This window comes from Lolium perenne, chromosome 2 (assembly GCF_019359855.2).
Source record: "Lolium perenne isolate Kyuss_39 chromosome 2, Kyuss_2.0, whole genome shotgun sequence".
In the NCBI taxonomy this organism is placed as follows: domain Eukaryota; kingdom Viridiplantae; phylum Streptophyta; class Magnoliopsida; order Poales; family Poaceae; genus Lolium; species Lolium perenne.
The window spans coordinates 249,578,391-249,598,535 of record NC_067245.2 but is presented as its reverse complement, the minus strand read 5'-3'; the positions used below and the strand labels follow the sequence as shown (position 1 = coordinate 249,598,535).

Sequence of the window (20,145 nt, the reverse complement as noted above, 5' to 3'; positions counted from 1 at the left end):
AGATTCGTGACAGCAAAGAAATCTGGAACTGCGCAGTAATCCAAATCTAGTACTTACTTTTCTATCAACGGCTTAACTTGGCACAACAAAACACAAAACTAAGATAAGGAGAGGTTGCTACAGTAGTAAACAACTTCCAAGACACAAAATAAAAACAAAGTACTGTAGGTAAAAACATGGGTTGTCTCCCATAAGCGCTTTTCTTTAACGCCTTTCAGCTAGGCGCAGAAAGTGTGTATCAAATATTATCAAGAGATGAAGTGTTGTTATCATGAGCTCCCCCATCCATAGTGGTACTAAGGGCTTTGTCAATTTTAGGCCTATAATAATACTTCTTTGGTCTAGGCACTTTAGAGACATACATAAACTTTTGCTCCTTACCCACATAAGCTTTCTCCTTATATTTAAGAGAAGAAAATATTGAACCCAAGGTTCCCATAGCCTTTTCAAGTTCATCAATCCTATTAATTTGATCATCATGGACAACACAAGTTCCTAGGGCACTAATTCTTTCATCAATTCCTACTAAGGATTTATCAAGTTCATCAGTTTTATCAAGTAACACTTCCACTTTAGCTTCAATACTTGGAAAAATTTTCTCTATGGTTTCCAATTTTTTCATAACATCTTCAAGAGAGATTTCAGTTTTAACTTTATCAACAGGGGGTATTCCAAATAGACTCTCAATAATGCAGCTAGCTTCTAATGCAGGGGTACTTAAGAAGTTACCTCCTACGAGACAATCAAGAACATGCCTATTCCAGCTAGAGATACCAACATAAAAATTCCTGAGTAAAATAGTGGTGGAGTGTTTCTTAGTGCACCTATTATGGGCATTAATAATTCTATACCAAGCATCTCTTAAACATTCTCCCCCTTGTTGCTTAAACGAACGAACTTCAACTTCAGGATTACTCATTTCAGTAGTAGTAAATAAAGCAAACTAGATAAAGTAAATGCAAGTAAACTATTTTTTTTGTGTTTTTGATATAGCAAACAAGATAGCAAATAAAGTAAAACTAGCAACTAATTTTTTTGTATTTTGATTTAGTGCAGCAAACAAAGTAGTAAATAAAACTAAGCAAGACAAAAACAAAGTAAAGAGATTGAGAAGTGGAGACTCCCCTTGCAGCGTGTCTTGATCTCCCCGGCAACGGCACCAGAAATTTGCTTGATGCGTGTGGTTGGCACGTCCGTTGGGAACCCCAAGAGGAAGGTGTGATGCGCACAGCGGCAAGTTTCCCTCAGTAAGAAACCAAGGTTTAATCAGACCAGTAGGAGTCAAGAAGCACGTTGAAGGTTGATGGCGGCGAGATGTAGTGCGGCGCAACACCAGAGATTCCGGCGCCAACGTGGAACCTGCACAACACAACCAAAGTACTTTGCCCCAACGAAACAGTGAGTTTGTCAATCTCACCGGCTTGCTGTAACAAAGGATTAACCGTATTGTGTGGAAGATGATTGTTTGCAGAAAACAGTAGAACAAGTATTGCAGTAGATTGTATTTTAGTATAGAGAATTGGACCGGGGTCCACAGTTCACTAGAGGTGTCTCTCCCATAAGATAAACAGCATGTTGGGTGAACAAATTACAGTTGGGCAATTGACAAATAAAGAGAGCATGACCATGCACATACATATCATGATGAGTATAGTGAGATTTAATTGGGCATTACGACAAAGTACATAGACCGCCATCCAACTGCATCTATGCCTAAAAAGTCCACCTTCAGGTTATCATCTGAACCCCCTCCAGTATTAAGTTGCAAAGCAACAGACAATTGCATTAAGTATGGTGCGTAATGTAATCAACAACTACATCCTTAGACATAGCATCAATGTTTTATCCCTAGTGGCAACAGCACAACACAACCTTAGAACTTTCTGTCACTATACCTGTTGTCAATGCAGGCATGAACCCACTATCGAGCATAAGTACTCCCTCTTGGAGTTACAAGCATCTACTTGGCCAGAGCATCTACTAGTAACGGAAAGCATGCAAGATCATAAACAACACATAGATATAACTTTGATAATCAACATAACAAGTATTCTCTATTCATCGGATCCCAACAAACGCAACATATAGTATTACAGATAGATGATCTTGATCATGTTAGGCAGCTCACAAGATCCGACAATGATAGCACAATGGGGAGAAGACAACCATCTAGCTACTGCTATGGACCCATAGTCCAGGGGTAGACTACTCACACATCACTCCGGAGGCGACCATGGCGGCGTAGAGTCCTCCGGGAGATGAATCCCCTCTCCGGCAGGGTGCCGGAGGCGATCTCCTGGATCCCCCGAGATGGGATCGGCGGCGGCGGCGTTGTAATATCCCAGGTAATGGGGTTACAAAATTAGAGGAAACAGATGTGTGCATTGCATTCATGCATAGAAAATCTGGGGAATTTTCGCGCTTTAAAGTAAAACAGTCACAGTAACTGAAGTTTCACTTGACCTTGGTGGAATTGAAGTAGCTCATCAAGTCAAGCGCTATAAACCTCAATGTGACTTGGTTAAAACTTTGTTTTGGGTAGAGATAATTTGATCTAAGGGGTTAGATCAAATGGAACTAATAATCAACACAACAACACTTTACTCAATGATCAACTACCTGATCTTATTAAATATCACAACATGATATTCCTAGCCATAACATGTGAACATCCATGTAATTGGAAATCAAGTAATAATAATTGAAGAAACTATTCTCCACTTATCTTCTCCATGTCTTAAACTAATCCATGATCCTACCATGAATCTCATGGTATTTATTTTACTTCATTCTTGGAAGCAAGACAAGGAGATAAACTCTAGAAATATATAATCCTCTCTACTACATATTAATATACATCAAACCTAGAGAAGTGAGAGTTCTATGTTACTTATTAGAGGATCAATGATAAACCTTGAACTAAACCTTGAATATACATCCATGTATTCAAATCATCATCTCAGAGAAACCCTAGGATATTATTGAAGACATTTCCTAGAGAGAGAACCCATTTATGTTAACCATAGATATTGGTGACCACATCATTATCTTTGGAGAATAACCTTAGGTTAGCATTGAAGTCTTTTCCAAATGAGAGAGTCCATTCATATCAATCCTAGCTTTACCTAATTAAGAATAAAGGACAACCTGTGAACTAAAAGTATTAGGAGATTAACCATTACCTCTTGGAGTGGTGAGACAACCTAGTATCACATGGAATAATAACATATCCATGAATTGATAAAGTAAGGAGGAGATTAATTCAACCAAGATAGCCAAGTGGAGTTTAGACTAGATACCTATTGAGATATGGTGAGTACACCATAAACTCTAGGATAAACCATTCCTTTATAAGAAAGCCCCAAGCTATGGTGTTACACTTAAGTAGTTAAGGAAACAATTGAATATGAGGGAGATAACTATCCATACACTTGATGATTATATCATCATTGATTAAGTAGAACCTTAACATAATACCTCAGACATTCTCCTGGGATATAAACTTTAGAGGCAACCATAGTAGTCCCATTCAAGAAGGTAAATTAGAAGTATTATACTTAGTTGATCAGGACAATACTTAATTTTGGGAATGAGAAACCTAATTCTTGAGAGATAACTTAGGAAGCCAAACCTTGATCATTATAAATTGAGTGATGATCATAAACCCTAAGAACTTGAGATAAAGATATTAAGAACAAGTTGACCATGCCTAATCCATGATCATGCTCTTGATGTATGTGAGGATAAGTTAAATCCTAATAGGATTAGTAGATGTTATTCACCACATGAAATTATAAGGAGATCAATAGTAAGCAATCCTAGGCTTATATCCCAACCCTAACTTGAGAACCACTTGGTAATCATAAGTAGGATTCTACCACATCTACATTCCACTTATTATTCACCTAAGAAACATAAGAAAACCTTAGAGTTAAACTCTATACCTTATATAGTGAGAAACCATACATCCATATGACCAAAGCTAACTATAAAAAGAACTATAACCAATGTAGTTACTTTAATGATAAATTGAGGTTAATAATAGAAGTTAATTGGTAGAAGATAAAACCAAATCTCAAAGCCTTAGTAATTAGGGAAGCACATGAAATATTCAGCAAGTAACCACCTTATCATGGTTAGGGGTGATTAAACCCTAGCACATGCAATATGGTGTTATTTCATCTCTATAACCTAGAATTAAACCTCAACCCTAGTTTATGTATCACTATGGTGATCATAATATAAACCTAGACCATAATTGAGAATTAAATCAATGGCCATTAGGTAAATATCACTAGAACCCTAGTGTGGCATATTAATAAAATCTTATGCTTCAATTATTAAACCTGAGAAAAACCATTGTGATACATCTTATAATTAAAACCATAAGTGTAATTATCAACCACTTATCTATTTAATTAAGACCAACCCATAAATGCAGTAATACCTACTCTAAGTAATTCAAGGTGTTATTAAATATAATCCTAGTGCCAACTCTGAAATATGGTTGTAATAGAAATCATAAAACCCTAACAGATTGATGCTCACATAAAATCATATGTGAAGAACCAACTTCTTAAATAAGAAAAACAAGTCCTAATGATAAACTCTATAATACCTTGAGCTGGACTTACCAACTCTAATACTTCAAATAGATTGATCCACAAGAAAAGAAAAACATAAAAAATAAATGAGGATATAAATTCATGCTCATTTGCTATTTTGAATAAAACACAAGTATGTAATATAATGCTTTATAAAATACTTGTTTCAAATGGATTATGGGTGTAATAGTCATTTCACAACATCCAAATGGAATTAACACAATTGAGACCTGCCAAAAATAATTGAATTCAAATATGAATTCAATTTGGTAAATTATAAAACAGAAAATGAAAACAGAAAAAGAGAAAAAGAAGAAAGGCCTCACCTGGACTTACCTGGCCGTGTAGCCCACCAGCAGCCCATGGTACAGCCCAGCACCACACTCCACCACCAGCCCAACACAACCCAGCAGCAGCCCGAAATACCCCTTCGTCACAAATATCACGAGGACGAGCTCGTCCTCATCTCTTCGTCCCGCATGGAGGACAGCACGACGGCGTGCTCGTCCTGGTCTCTCGCTGGCGACCTCCCCTGGCTCGACGCCGTGACGAGGCTTGCTCCTGCGCCCTATAAAAGCTCCATGACAAGCACTGGCCCGAGTTCTTCCCTCTCTCTGTAAAAAAAATTCCCCAAACCGAAACCCTAGCCGCTCGGACGCCGACCATCGCCGTCGTTCGGAGCATCCCTGAGCTTCGCCGTGGCCACCATCAGCATCGCCGTCCTCGATTTGCTCTTCCTGCAAGAGGAATCGAGCTGGGGAGACCCGTAGCGCCGTCATCGACTCCATCCTCTCCGACGGCCGGAGCTAGAAATTCCGGCGATGCCGACCTCCTCTCGTCTCGCCGCCATGCTCATCGTGCTCAGGGTGAGTCACTGATGCTCAAGCGCCTCCTAGCCCCCTCGATTGCTCGCTGTATCGCCGCCGCGTCGTTAGGCCGTGAGTACTGCCGCCGCCCCTCACCGCCGAGCACGCTCCGGCGACCATACCGAAGCGGCGCCACCACTATGAGGCTCGCCTCGGCGTCCTCGTTCCAACGCAGCCCCGCGCAGCCCCGCGGAAACACTCTAGCGCCGGCGCCGTCGATCACTGGCCACCGGCAGAGCCCATGGTTGCCACATCGGCACCATGTGGCAGCTGACGTGGCCCCGACCCACAGGTCAGTGTCTGCGTGGGTAGAAGGCCGGGTAGCTTTAGCTATTTGCTTATATTTCAAATTTTAGTAATTGCTGAAACTTTACATAAATGAATAAAATTCATATTAAGTCAGAAAAATATAAATGAGATCTTAAAATTCTTATAAAGGAAAAGTCTACCCAATAAAAATATAATATGAAATTTTTATTTTTAATAAAAATTTAATTAATTATTACGTATTATTTAAGCCTTTTATTTTAATTCTAAATTCAGTTAAAATTCAATACTTAGGAAAAAAGTATAAAATAAATAAAAACCAGAAAATAAATAAGGAAAACATTAAAATTAATTTTCCTTTAGTATTAACTTATTAAATTATTATCAGAAGGATTTAAACCCTAATTAATAATTATCTTAAAATTAATTATTTAAAAATAATAAAATGCCAAATCCAATATTAATTTTATTTCAAAGTTATTAATAACTTCAACCTTAAATTGAAGTTATTAATTCAAGAACTTTAGGGTATTTAGAAAACCCTAATTTCATAAGTAATAGAACCAGGAAACCACAATTTCATGTGGGATCCTAAAACCCTAATACCATTAGGCAACCTAGCTCCATTTATTCATATGAACCCTAATTTGTTTCTAACCTAAACCCTAGGTTAAGATGAGTGATCATGATATTTTCCTTTTGATCCATAGAACCATAATTAGCAAATAAATACTTACCATGTTCACATAAAATGTAGGAGCCTTATTATCCATAATTTAGTATTCCATGTATGCATACCTATCCTCTCTAGTTAATCAAGTAGGGTAAGCCAAGTGTAAACCCTAGATCCTATTACTAAAACACCAACCTTAATCATTCTTACTTAGCATCACACCATCGTGATGAATTCTTATAGCAATCATATCTGATGTTTAGCATTACATACCATACTCCACTAAACCCTACTAGTGTGAGATACTTAGGAACCATCACATCTAAGAGCCAACCATTCTTTACTTAGTGAATCCAATAACAAACCCTAGACAACCTCAACCTTAGTTATAATACTTCTTATTACATAAGAAGTATGTTCTTCAAAAGTTATTCTTTTAAAGTAAATAAAGAATCATCACCAACCCTGCTTATAGAACCTATCACCCTTAGCTAGCTATCACCAACAAGATGAACCAACCCTGATAGCCACCTTGTATAAATAATTGCTTAGAAGGCCTAGTCTTAACTCAACCTTACCAGCCCTAGATGTTGATGAATCCAACCTTATTGGGATCCATCTAATACTTACTCCAGAAACTAGATGAAACCATAGTCAACCATAGAACCCCACCAATCTAATTATCATACTTGTTCTTTATTCAAGAACATGTTCTTCAAAAGTTATTCTTTTTAAATATATAATAAGTAATCATCAACCATGCAATATTAGACTTAAAATTGACAACTGCTCTTTACTTATTATACAACTACTAATCCTGGGTGTGCATGATTATTACTATGCATTGTACCATCTGCTTATGATTCTAAAACAACACAACCCTGAATAAGAACCTTGTTTGTGAATCACCCTAAAAGTGCAACACACCCTGAACCAATCATTATAACTCACTGATCCTAAATCATCGGGGTTAAGTCACGCTTAGAGCGATTGCATCTCATACTTATGCATTATTGCATACTTGCCAATCTTTTAAACATTGTCCTTACCGGACAATGATGCTATTTCAGAATTTGGAGTTATTGCGTATCGAAGACCTTGCCTGCATAATCTTGCAGTCAAGAAAGGCAAGTTCATCACTTGCTCATGTCAGTTGAGTATTTCTATCAAATTACTTGCAAAGTATTATGGTTATCACTATTGCATAAAAATCAAAACCACTACTTTCATAACTATGAATATGACTATGTGGTGGGCAATGGAACCATGGATTGTGTTGATATGGTGGAGGTTCCATTGCAAGGGTTATATCCATCTAGGATTAAACAACAAATGTCGCCAGTGATTCTTGTGCCGTAATACCCGTGTTAACCATAAGATCCAGAGTGGGACGGAGTAGTCAAAAGTGTTTCCACCTCTCGTTCATCAACGGATGCGCTTTACCGTAGACACTTGTATCTGTCAGGGCAAGCGGTTGGCTGGGGAGGCCTTAAGTCCCCACGGCATAGTCCGTAGACACTTGTCGCTCGAAGTGCAAGCGGTTGGCTGGGGAAGCCTTAAGTCCCCACGGTATTGCGTTCTATGATGGGTTGCAGCTACCGGCGAAGGAGTTTGGTTCGATCCCAAACTGTCGTCGTGGTCGGGGTCCACCCGTGAGTGGGAATAATGGGACCGGCGAGGACCCAGGGTCGGGGCATGCAACAAAGGGTGGGTGTTCGAGGTAGCGGAGGAACATGATTGGCTAGACCTTATACCGGGCCTCACACCAAAGGAAGTGTGGACGAGAACTTAAGCTCGGTTGGCACCAAGGTTAAGATCTCTTATGGGTAAAGCAACACACCTCTGCAGAGTGTAAAAAAACCGTGACCTGTCACTCCCTGTTCCGGGATATGGAACTGCGAACGCGGCCGGAAAGGAGCTCCATGAAGTTCTAGTAAACCGGTGAAGGCTGACGGACATAGTTCTTCTGAATAAAAGCAACCTTTTGAAGAAATGGTTATGAAAACTTGCATTGGTATTAGACTTTCTGGTCTAATGCCGTAGCTAGTGCATTAAACACCTCTTTCCTATAATGAACTTGTTGAGTACGCTCGTACTCATCCCACTCTTAAATCCCCTGCTTAGATATGGAAGCATCGAATGAGGATCTACATCGCAACTCGAAGACCGAGGAGTCAACAACTACTTCAAGATACAGGACCCTGTCAGAGGAGTCAGATACCACATCCAACAAGGAGAAAACCTAGTTTAGCCATAGAAGGGAACTAGCTTCCTAAACCTAGCTCCTATTTAGCTAGAGTCTATTCTTAGCCTCTGTAGTTAGTGAAATACTCTTCAAATAGAGTTCGTAATAGGACTAGACTACGAGTCATTCTTCTGGAGTTTATTTGCAGTTTTACCTCATTGTAAAGTAGGAGGCTGTGATGATCTTATGTAACTGAGTCGATGCTGTAATTCTATAGACATGCCTTGGACCCGCATATGTTTCTGTTGTACCACTCTGAGCGATATAATACCCGTGGAACCGTGTTTCATTGGTGTTGTATCAGACTTGCATACTACACCATGCAGTGGTATGCCGGGTCACCACAGGCGTCTCAGTAAGGTTTTCCGTATCGTGGCTCTCGGTACTGGGGGTTTCGTCACGGAGGCTATTTGTAGGTGGAAGGGCAGGTCAAGAGGCGGCACAGGGGGCCCACACCATAGGGCCGCGCGGCCAAGGGGGGGCGCGCCGCCCTAGGGTTTGGCTCCCTCGTGGCCCCTCTTCGTCTCTCCTTCGGACTTCTAGAAGCTTCGTGGAAAAATAGGCCCCTGGGCTTTGATTTCGTCCAATTCCGAGAATATTTCGTTACTAGGATTTCTGAAACCAAAAACAGCAGAAAACAACAACTGGCACTTCGGCATCTTGTTAATAGGTTAGTTCCAGAAAATGCACGAATATGACATAAAGTGTGCATAAAACATGTAGATAACATCAATAATGTGGCATGGAACATAAGAAATTATCGATACGTCGGAGACGTATCAGACATACCATCATAACCTTGATCATACTATTGTAAGCACATGTAATGAATGCAGCGATCAAAACAATGGTAAATGACATGAGTAAACAACTGAATCATGAAGCAAAGACTTTTCATGAATAGTACTTTCAAGACAAGCATCAATGAGTCTTGCATAAGAGTTAACTCGTAAAGCAATAATTCAAAGTAAAGGTATCGAAGCAACACAAAGGAAGACGAAGTTTCAGCGGTTGCTTTCAACTTATAACATGTATATCTCATGGATAGTTGTCAATGTAAAGTAATATAACAAGTGCAATATGCAAGTATGTAGGAATCAATGCACAGTTCACACAAGTGTTTGCTTCTTGAGATGGAGAGAAATAGGTGAACTGACTCAACATAAAAGTAAAAGAAAGGCCCTTCACAGAGGGAAGCATCGATTGCTATATTTGTGCTAGAGCTTTGATTTTGAAAACAAGAAACAATTTTGTCAACGGTAGTAATAAAGCATATGTGTTATGTAAATTATATCCTACAAGTTGCAAGCCTCATGCATAGTATACTAATAGTGTCCGCACCTTGTCCTAATTAGCTCGGATTACCTGGATTATCATTGCAATGCACATGTTTTAACCAAGTGTCACAAAGGGGTACCTCTATGCCGCCTGTACAAAGGTCTAAGGAGAAAGCTCGCATCGGATTTCTCGCTATTGATTATTCTCAACTTAGACATCCATACCGGGACAACATAGACAACAGATAATGGACTCCTCTTATATGCATAAGCATGTAGCAACAATTAATTTTCTCATATGAGATTGAGGATATTTGTCCAAAACTGAAACTTCCACCATGGATCATGGCTTTAGTTAGCGGCCCAATGTTCTTCTCTAACATTATGCAATGCTCTAACCATTCTAGCGGTAAATCTCCCTTACTTCAGACAAGACGAACATGCATAGCAACTCACATGATATTCAACAAAGAGTAGTTGATGGCGTCCCCAGGAACAAGGTTATCGCACAACAAGCAACTTAATAAGAGATAAAGTGCATAAGTACATATTCAATACCACAATAGTTTTTAGGCTATTTGTCCCATGAGCTATATATTGTAAGGTAGAGGATAGAAATTTTAAAGGTAGCACTCAAGCAATTTACTTTGGAATGGCGGAGAAATACCATGTAGTAGGTAGGTATGGTGGACACAAATGGCATAGTGGTTGGCTCAAGTATTTTGGATGCATGAGAAGTATTCCCTCTCGATACAAGGTTTAGGCTAGCAAGGCTATTTGACACAAACACAAGGATGAAACGGTGCAGCAAAACTCACATAAAAGACATATTGTAAACATTATAAGACTCTACACCGTCTTCCTCGTTGTTCAAACTCAATACTAGAAATTATCTAGACCTTAGAGAGACCAATTATGCAAACCAAATCTTAGCATGCTCTATGTATTTCTTCATTAATAGGTGCAAAGTATATGATGCAAGAGCTTAAACATGAGCACAACAATTGCCAAGTATCACATTATCCAAGACATTTTAGCAATTACTACATGTATCATTTTCCAATTCCAACCATATAACAATTTAACGAAGAAGAAACTTCGCCATGAATATTATGAGTAAAGCCTAAGGACATATTTGTCCATATGCAACAGCGGAGCGTGTCTCTCTCCCACACAATGAATGATAGGATCCATTTTATTCAAACAAAACAAAAACAAAAACAAACCGATGCTCCAAGCAAAGCACATAAGATGTGACGGAATAAAAATATAGTTTCAGGGGAGGAACCTGATAATGTTTTCGATGAAGAAGGGGATGCCTTGGGCATCCCCAAGCTTAGACGCTTGAGTCTTCTTGATATATGCAGGGGTGAACCACCGGGACATCCCCAAGCTTAGAGCTTTCACTCTCCTTGATCATGTTGTATCATCTCCCTCTCTTGATCCTTGAAAACTTCCTCCACACCAAACTCAAAACAACTCATTAGAGAGTTAGTGCACAATCAAAATATACATGTTCAGAGGTGAAATAATCATTCTTAACACTTCTGGACATTGCACAAAGCTACTGAAAGTCAATGGAATCGAAAAATCCATCGAACATAGCAAAACAGGCAATGCGAAATAAAAGGCAGAATCTGTCAAAACAGAACAGTTCGTAAAGACGAATTTTATTGAGGCACTATACTTGCTCAAATGAAAATGCTCAAATTGAATGAAAGTTGAGTACATATCTGAGGATCACTCACGTAAATTGGCATAATTTTCTGAGTTACCTACAGATAATTCAACCCAGATTCGTGACAGCAAGAAATCTATTTCTGCGCAGTAATCCAAATCTAGTATGAACCTTACTATCAAAGACTTTACTTGGCACAAAAATGCAACAAAACTAAGATAAGGAGAGGTTGATACAGTAGTAACAACTTCCAAGACACAAATACAAAATAAAAGTACTGTAGCAAAATAAACACATGGGTTATCTCCCAAGAAGTTCTTTCTTTATAGTCATTAAGATGGGCTCAGCAGTTTTAATGATGCACTCGCAAGAAATAGTATTTGAAGCAAAACAGAGCATCAAGAAGCAAATTAAAAATAAATTTAAGCCTAACATGGTTCCTATGCATAGGAATCTTGTAAATAAACAAGTTCATGAAGAGCAAAGTGACAAGCATAGGAAGATAAAACAAGTGTAGCTTAAAAAAATTCAGCACATAGAGAGGCATTTTAGTAACATGAAAATTTCTACAACCATATTTTCCTCTCTCATAATAATATCCAGTAGCATCATGAGCAAACTCAACAATATAACTATCACATAAAGAATTCTTATCATGAGTCTCATGCATAAAATTATTACTCTCCACATAAGCATAATCAATTTTATTAGTTGTAGTGGGAGCAAATTCAACAAAGTAGCTATCATTATTATTCTCATCATCAAATATAGGAGGCATATTGTAATCATAATTAAATTTATCCTCCATAACAGGCGGTACTAAAAGACTACTATCATTATAATCATCATAAATAGGAGGCAAAGTATCATCAAAGTAAATTTTCTCCTCAATGCTTAGGGGACTAAAAAGATCATGCTCATCAAAACCAGCTTCCCCAAGCTTAGAATTTTCCATAGCATTAGCAACAACGGTGTTCAAAGTATTCATACTAATATGTTCCATGGGTTTTTTAATTTTCGCATCAAACCATCCATGTTTTAAATCAGGAAATAGAATAAGAAGCTCATTGTTGTCCATTATGCCTTACTAGTGTAAACAAGAAACAAAAAGATGCAATTGCAGGATCTAAAGGAAATAGCTTCGAGCACAAACACAATGGCGCCAGAAAAGTTCTGTTACCTGGAACCGGAGTATGAGTGCCTTTTACCTTTCCTCCCCGGCAACGGCGCCAGAAAAGTGCTTGATGTCTACGGGAGCTTCTATTCTTGTAGACAGTGTTGAGCCTCCAAGAGCAGAGGTTTGTAGAACAGCAGCAAGTTTCCCTTAAGTGGATCACCCATGGTTTATCGATCTCAGGGAGGAAGAGGTCAAAGATATCCCTCTCATGCAACCCTGCAACCACAAAGCAAGAAGTCTCTTGTGTCCCCAACACACCTAATAGGTGCACTAGTTCGGCGAAGAGATAGTGAAATACAGGTGGTATGAATAAGTATGAGCAGTAGCAACAGCGCCAGAAAAGTGCTTTGCTATCCAGGACTGGCGGGTGGATGATGGTGGTAATATTGCAGGCAGTAGAAACGCAGTAAAACAGTAAACAAGCAGCGATAACAGTATTTAGGAACAAGGCCTAGGGATCATACTTTCACTAGTGGACACTCTCAACATTGATCACATAAATAAATAGATAGATGCTAGACTCTACACTCTCTTGTTGGATGATGAACACCACTAATTGTGTAGGATTACACGAACCCTCAATGCCGGAGTTAACAAGCTCCACAATATTCGATGTTCATATTTAAATAACCTTAGAATGCAAGATAGATCAACATAACCAAATAGATCACATCAATACCATCATAGTAATAGTTAACTTCATAATCTACAAGAGATCACAATCATAAACTACGCCAAGTACTACATGATGCACACACTGCCACCTTTACACCATGCAGGAGGAATAGAGTACTTTAATAACATCACTAGAGTAGCACATAGATGAATAGTGATACAAAACTCATATGAATCTCAATCATGTAAGGCAGCTCATGAGATCATTGTATTGAAGTACATAGGAGAGAGATTAACCACATAGCTACCGGTACAGCCCCGAGCCTCGATGGAGAACTACTCCCTCCTCATGGGAGACAGCAGCGTTGATGAAGATGGCGGTGGAGATGGCAGCGGTGTCGATGGAGAAGCCTTCCGGGGGCACTTCCCCGTCCCGGCGGCGTGCCGGAACAGAGACTCCTGTTCCCCAGATCTTGGCTTCGCGATGGCGGCGGCTCTGGATGGTTTCTCGTACCGTGGCTTTTTCGTCTCGAGGTTTTAGGTCGAGGGGCTTCTTATAGGCGAAGAGGCGGCGTCAGAAGGTCAACGAGGCGACAACACGCTAGGGGGGCGCGGGCCACCCCCAGGCCACGCCGGCCTACCATCTGGTGGGCCTGTGGCCCCCGTCTGGCCTCTCTCGGGTGTTCTGGATGCTTCCGGGGATTGTAAGATGCTGGGCGTTGATTTCGTCCGACTCCGAGAATATTTCCTTACTAGGATTTCTGAAACCAAAAACAAAGCAAAACAAAGAATCGGCCCTTCGGCATCTCGTCAATAGGTTAGTTCCGGAAAACGCATAAATATGACATAAAGTATGCATAAAACTTGTAGATATCATCAATAATGTGGCATGGAACATAAGAAATTATCGATACGTCGGAGACGTATCAAGCATCATCTTGGATCTCTAGTCCTCTCCCCTTCAGGTATTCCAAAATGGTATTTCAACCAGGACTATGGTTCTTGTTGACCAGTTCTTGGCTAACTTGCCGCTCAAAATTCCATGTAGGTGGCACTAGGCTTGGGGATCTCATTAGCTCGACAAACCCTATTTGCCACTCAAAAGTCCATGTAAGCGCCTACTAGCCTTTGGGGTCCCATTAGAAGGGAGGAACCCATTCCTGCAGCAAATTTTTTCCAATGGTTTTTAATATAATTATTTGTATTCTATAATTTTTTAAATAAGAATATTTATCTTATTAAAAAAACTACTACTTCCTCTGACCCATAATATGTGTCGTGGTTTTAGTTCAAATTTAAACTAAAATCATGAAAAGTATTATGGATTGGAGGGTCTAATAGTTTTTTCACAACATAAACATTTTGTTAATATAGAAAAAGAAAAGTAAAAAAACAAAGAAAAGAAAAAATAACAAAAAGACAAGAGAATGAAATGAAATGTTTTTAACATAGCACAAAAATAAAATACGGAGTAGAAAGAATCAAATTCAAAATACAAAAAGGGAAACCTAAACAAAAATGAATTAAAACCGAACCAAGCCAAATAAAAAAATACAAACAAACCAAGACAAAACGTAACTAGGGCATAAAACCACGTAGTCTACGGAAAAGGGTCCTGCATTGAGCGGCAAATAGGGGGCTTGCTGAGCTGACCAAAATATAAGAGGCCGAGCCTGGTCATATGGGTTGCATGGGCCTCCAAGAGCACCTAGTCATGTGGGCTGCAAGGAACACGGAACCAGAGCCCATGCCGACAGATCGAGCTGAGGGCAACCGGCTGGCCCAGCCCACAAGAGAGCGAAAGAGCTGGACAGAAAAAACCAAGTGCTGGCAACCGCGGCAGTACTCACTCGAACCTCCGGACACGACGAGCGGAGCGTGTAGGTGCAGGGCGGCGGGCGAGGGACACGTTACGGCCGAGGAGGGCTGAGCTCCATGCACGCGCCCACGTCGCGCCGATGCGCCCTCCGCCGCGGCCACGTCCCCACCGTTCCTCCCCTCTTTATAATGGCGGTGCGGCCTCAGCACTACTCCATACGCAGGAACTTTGTGACGGACTCCGTTCTAGCGCGCAGAGATGGCCACCAAGGCGCGTAACGACGTCCGAGGCACCACCAGGACCGAGGGGAAGGGCGACGCCGGCGTCGGCGTAGACGTCCGTGGCGCGACGGCCAGGGCGGAGGGGAACGCCGGCGGCGCCAACAGGACGGAGGGGATGGGCGACGTCGCCGGCGGCAAGGACTCCCTGAAGATGGTGGCGCTGCAGGCGCCGGTCACCAGCGAGCGCCCCGTCCGCGGCGACCTCGAGGAGCACGTCCCCAAGCCATGTGAGCATATATGATGCTTCAGTCTGTCGCGTACTGCAGTATCGAATTAGCTAACAGTCACGATTTGCCCGACTAGCTAAGACCTCTTAACAATTTCGCTGAGCAGATTTGGCCAGGGCTCTGGCGGCTCCGGACATCTACCACCCGGAGGGGACGACGGACGATCACCACCACCACAACATGAGCGTGCTGCAGCAGCACGTCGCCTTCTTCGACCGCGACAACGACGGCATCATCCATCCTTGGGAGACTTACAACGGTATTTCTACGCTTCATCTATCTCTGGTTTGCGGTATCCAGCTTCGCCCACGCAAATTCATACAGTACTTAAACATGTGAACATGAACTCTTGTCTTGCATGCGTGATTTGCCGCCCACCAATTAAGGATGCCGTGCGGTTGGGTTCAACTTCATCATGTCTGCCCTCATCACCGTGCTCGTGCACCTGGTCATGAGCTATCCCACCCTGCCAGTGAGTAGAACCATCTCATGTTTTGACTGCAGGAATCGCATGTCTTTGTATGTACTACTGACTGCAATTATTTTGTAACTTTCAGGGTTGGATGCCTTCCCCGCTGTTTCCAATTTACGTCCACAACATCCACAAGTGCAAGCACGGAAGTGACTCTGCGACCTATGACAAAGAGGGCCGGTAATTAATAGTTCTTCTCTTGTCAGTCATGTAGCAGTATTGACAGGCTAACCACGAATGTCTCTGGCGTGGTTCAGGTTCATGCCGGTGAATTTCGAGAACATCTTCAGCAAGTACGCCCGCACGTATCCTGACAGGCTGAGCTACAGGGAGATGTGGCGGATGACGGAGGGTTCCCGGGAGGTGTTTGATTTCTTCGGCTGGTACTAAAGCACCGGCCGATCAGCATGAATCTTCGTTTTAGCCGCTGTTGATCCAGCTATAGTCATAACTAGCTCGAGACCCCAATTTGCTGTTCAGGATTGCGATGAAGCTGGAGTGGACGTTCCTGTACGTGCTGGCGAGGGACGAGGAGGGGTACCTGTCGAGGGAGGCCATCCGGCGCATGTACGACGGCAGCCTCTTCGAGTACATGGAGAGGCAGCACCATGCCCAGCAGGAGCACGTCAAGACGTACTAGATCACGCATGCATCATATCTATGACCTCTGTACGTACAAGTGTAGAACGGACACAGTTCCGTGCGGAACATAAGCAAATAAGATGGGGTTTTGTGTGCTGTACCCGGTCGGGAGGGAAGCTGCGTTTGGCGGTTGTCTGTTAAAGAGAGCTGATTACACAGTGTGGCTTCTGCCTGGTCGTTGCAGTTGCACCTTTTATAAATCGCACATGTTGGAGTTCACAGATAATTAGAGAATACAGTAATATCCATACATAACCGGCCTATTAGCTCAGCTGGTTAGAGCGTCGTGCTAATAACGCGAAGGTCACAGGTTCGAGACCTGTATGGGCCAAATTTTTTTGTTTTCTAAATTTTGATCGAGCAGAATTTTTTAAAGCAACCGTCATTTTAAAACTAGTCCATGGAGCTTTTATTTTGGCAAATCCTATACACCGACCAGGTCGGTGTGTACGCCGCTGGTCGGGTATAGGGCCCGGCCCATTTCGGCCTTTTTCTTCTTTTTTCGTTTTCTGTTTATTTTTTCTCTTTCCTTTTTGTTTCTTTTTCCTGTTTTTTTTGTTTCTTTTTCATTTTTCTTTTTTTGCAAATTTCTAAAACGTTTCAAATTTAAAAAATGTTCAATTTTAAAAACTGTTCAAACTTTAAAATTGTTCAAAATTAAAAATGTTTAAATTTAAAAAATGTTCAAATCTAAAAATTGTTCAAAGTTAAAAAATTGTTCACATTCGAAAAATGTTCATCTTCGAAAAATGTTCATATTCTAAAAATGTTCAAATTTAAAATATGTTCATGTTCGTAAAAATTTTAAATTTTAAAGAAAATTCAAAAAAATGTTCAAATTTAAAAAATGTTTAATTTCTGAATTTTTCAAAAAATATTTTTTTTAAACAATATTTTTTAAAAAAACATAAAAATTAAAAATTCGGATTTTAAAAACAAACGGATTTTAAAAATATTTCTGCTTTTTAAAAAAACGAAAATATATAAACAGAAACGAAAAAGAGTAAGAAAATTACCTGATGGGCCGCAGCCCACTATACAACCTCCGGGTCGGGGGTGTGCGGCACCCCATCCGCACCGACCCGATCGGTGTATAGCACCTCCCTTTTTTTTGAAGTTACACTTGAAGCTATCCGATAAAAACAATGGTCCATTGTTTTCTAAAAATCCATGACCTCGTCTTTTTTTAAGTAACCTTTATTTTAAAATTGAAAATCCATGGGCCCACTTCTCATTCCATTTGTGAAAATCTATATGGTAACGAAACATTGTACTAATTCGCAAGGTCCTATCATTTTGATTGGTCCACCTCTCATTTCATTTGTGAAAATCTGTATGGAGATGGAACGTTGAAGTTCGCAAGGTCTTATCATTTTGATGGGCCCACCTCTCATTCTATTTGTAGAAATCTGATGATTTATAAATTTTCCCTCGTGTAGAAATCTAATGATTTTTTTTTGAACAGGGGCTGGTCCCGAAGGACCAAGAAGCATTCATATCATATCATCGGTGGAGTTACAAGTTACATCAAGGACCCTAAGAAAATAAGAAAAAGCAAACAGGTCCACACTTTTTTCATAGAAGACCCTAGATCTAACCAGAAAAACGCCATCGGGTCCAGCTCCTTCTCCACCGAATCAAATCTTCGCACCACAGTCAACTGCCTCGTCGCCGGGGACGTTACCACTTGGGGCGGGGCAGCGGGAGCTCGCTGTGGTGGAGCAGAGGGGCCTCCTTGGCATGGTAGCCTTGAGGTTGTTCGTCGCCTTCAGTCGCCGGCCGGAAGAAACCGAAGCCGCCAACAGAGGTGGGAGTGGTCGGCGTTCGCCATCAGAGACGGCAACGAACGTAACGTTGTCGTGAATGCACTCCCAAGAGAAGCTTCACCACTCCCCTGCTGCAGATTCATCCAGCAGCAGCCGCGAGGATGGAGATCCATACCTTCCTCGTCACCATGACGAGAGAAAGGAGTGGAGCTCGATTCTTGGCTGCGGCCACCGAATCCACCAATGGACCCACTCAAACTTATTAACGGAGACGCCGACGTTGCTCTCGCCGGCCACACGCAGCACCTCACCGCCACGACCATGAAGAGCACCGTCGCAGACAACCACCCGCAGCTTGAACACGGCGGCGGAGCGCTCCAGGCCGGCATCAAGCCGAAACCAGACCTGAAACACCTAAACCTAGCTACTTCTGTACATGGGAGGGGACCCTCACCCGCCACTTTGCCGGCAATCGCAGGAGAAGGGAGGGAGAGGGGCCAATCGGCCCAGATCTGGAGGGGAACGAGAAGAACGGGTGTTGGGATAAGAGCGGTCGTGGGTTGGGACCTGATGATTTATAAATTGTCCCTAGTGAATAAAAGGTATCGATCCCATACTAGATCAGAAATACAGAGTATTAATCTGATCTAGGGTGTAGATGCTCCAAGAATAAAGACCATTAGCATTTAGATACATTCTTTTGAAGGGGTTCCTAGCCAAAAACAATAATTTTCCGGAGAAGAAAAAACAAAAAATGTAACTATTGTGCTTCCATTGTCTAGATCTATGTAGGAATAATGTTGTAACGGAGAAAATTTCACTGACATACTTTCATAGGTCGAAAGCGGTTAACGTTCCGCCGGAACATGGATGATTTAGTCAAACTACGTTACCGACCTCTTGGATACCTTCGTAGCCGAAAGCGGTTAACGTTCTGATACGTCTCCGACGTATTGATAATTTTTATGTTCCATGCTTGTTTTATGACATTACCTACATGTTTTGTTCATACTTTATGATGATTTTATGCGTTTTCCGGAACTAACCTATTGACGAGATGCCGAAGTGCCAGTTCCTGTTTTCTGCAGTTTTTGGTTTCAGAAATCCTAGTAAGGAAATATTCTCGGAATTGGACGAAATCAACGCCCAGAATCTTAAAATCCCACGAAGCTTCCAAAACACCCGAGAGCCACCATAGGGGAGCCCTGGGGGCCCCAGACGCCAGGCTGGCGCGGCCAGTGGGTGGGTCGCGCCCCCCTATTGTGTCGCCGCCTCGTCGACCTTCCGACTCCGCCTCTTCGCCTATATAAAGGTCCCTGACCTAAAACATCGAGACGAAAAAAGCCACGGTACGAGAAACCTTCCAGAGCCACCGCCATCGCGAAGCCAAGATCTGGGGGACAGGAGTCTCTGTTCCGGCACGCCGCCGGGACGGGGAAGTGCCCCCGGAAGGCTCCTCCATCGACACCACCGCCATCTTCATCACCGCTGCTGTCTCCCATGAGGAGGGAGTAGTTCTCCATCGAGGCTAAGGGC

The 20,145-nt window shown here is 41.6% G+C and overlaps 1 protein-coding gene and 1 non-coding gene across 3 annotated transcripts; both read left to right on the top strand.

Annotated features, from left to right (window-relative positions):
- Positions 1-15,479: 15,479 nt before the first annotated feature.
- On the top strand, positions 15,480-17,012 carry LOC127335558 (peroxygenase-like). Of its 2 annotated transcripts, XM_051362263.2 has the most exons (6): positions 15,480-15,729; positions 15,836-15,988; positions 16,116-16,201; positions 16,287-16,381; positions 16,459-16,584; positions 16,682-17,012. In XM_051362263.2, the coding sequence occupies exons 1-6, from the start codon at positions 15,480-15,482 to the stop codon at positions 16,839-16,841; spliced, it is 870 nt and encodes a 289-aa protein (XP_051218223.1). In that variant the 3' UTR covers positions 16,842-17,012. The 2 variants fall into 2 exon arrangements, with proteins under 2 accessions (XP_051218223.1, XP_071681285.1); XM_071825184.1 differs by lacking the exon at positions 16,459-16,584 and having other exon boundaries at positions 15,498-15,729.
- Positions 17,013-17,100: 88 nt separating this feature from the next.
- TRNAI-AAU (transfer RNA isoleucine (anticodon AAU)) lies at positions 17,101-17,174 on the top strand. The gene has a single exon. It is a non-coding gene; the product is annotated as a tRNA-Ile (tRNA).
- The last annotated feature ends 2,971 nt before the right edge of the window (positions 17,175-20,145 follow it).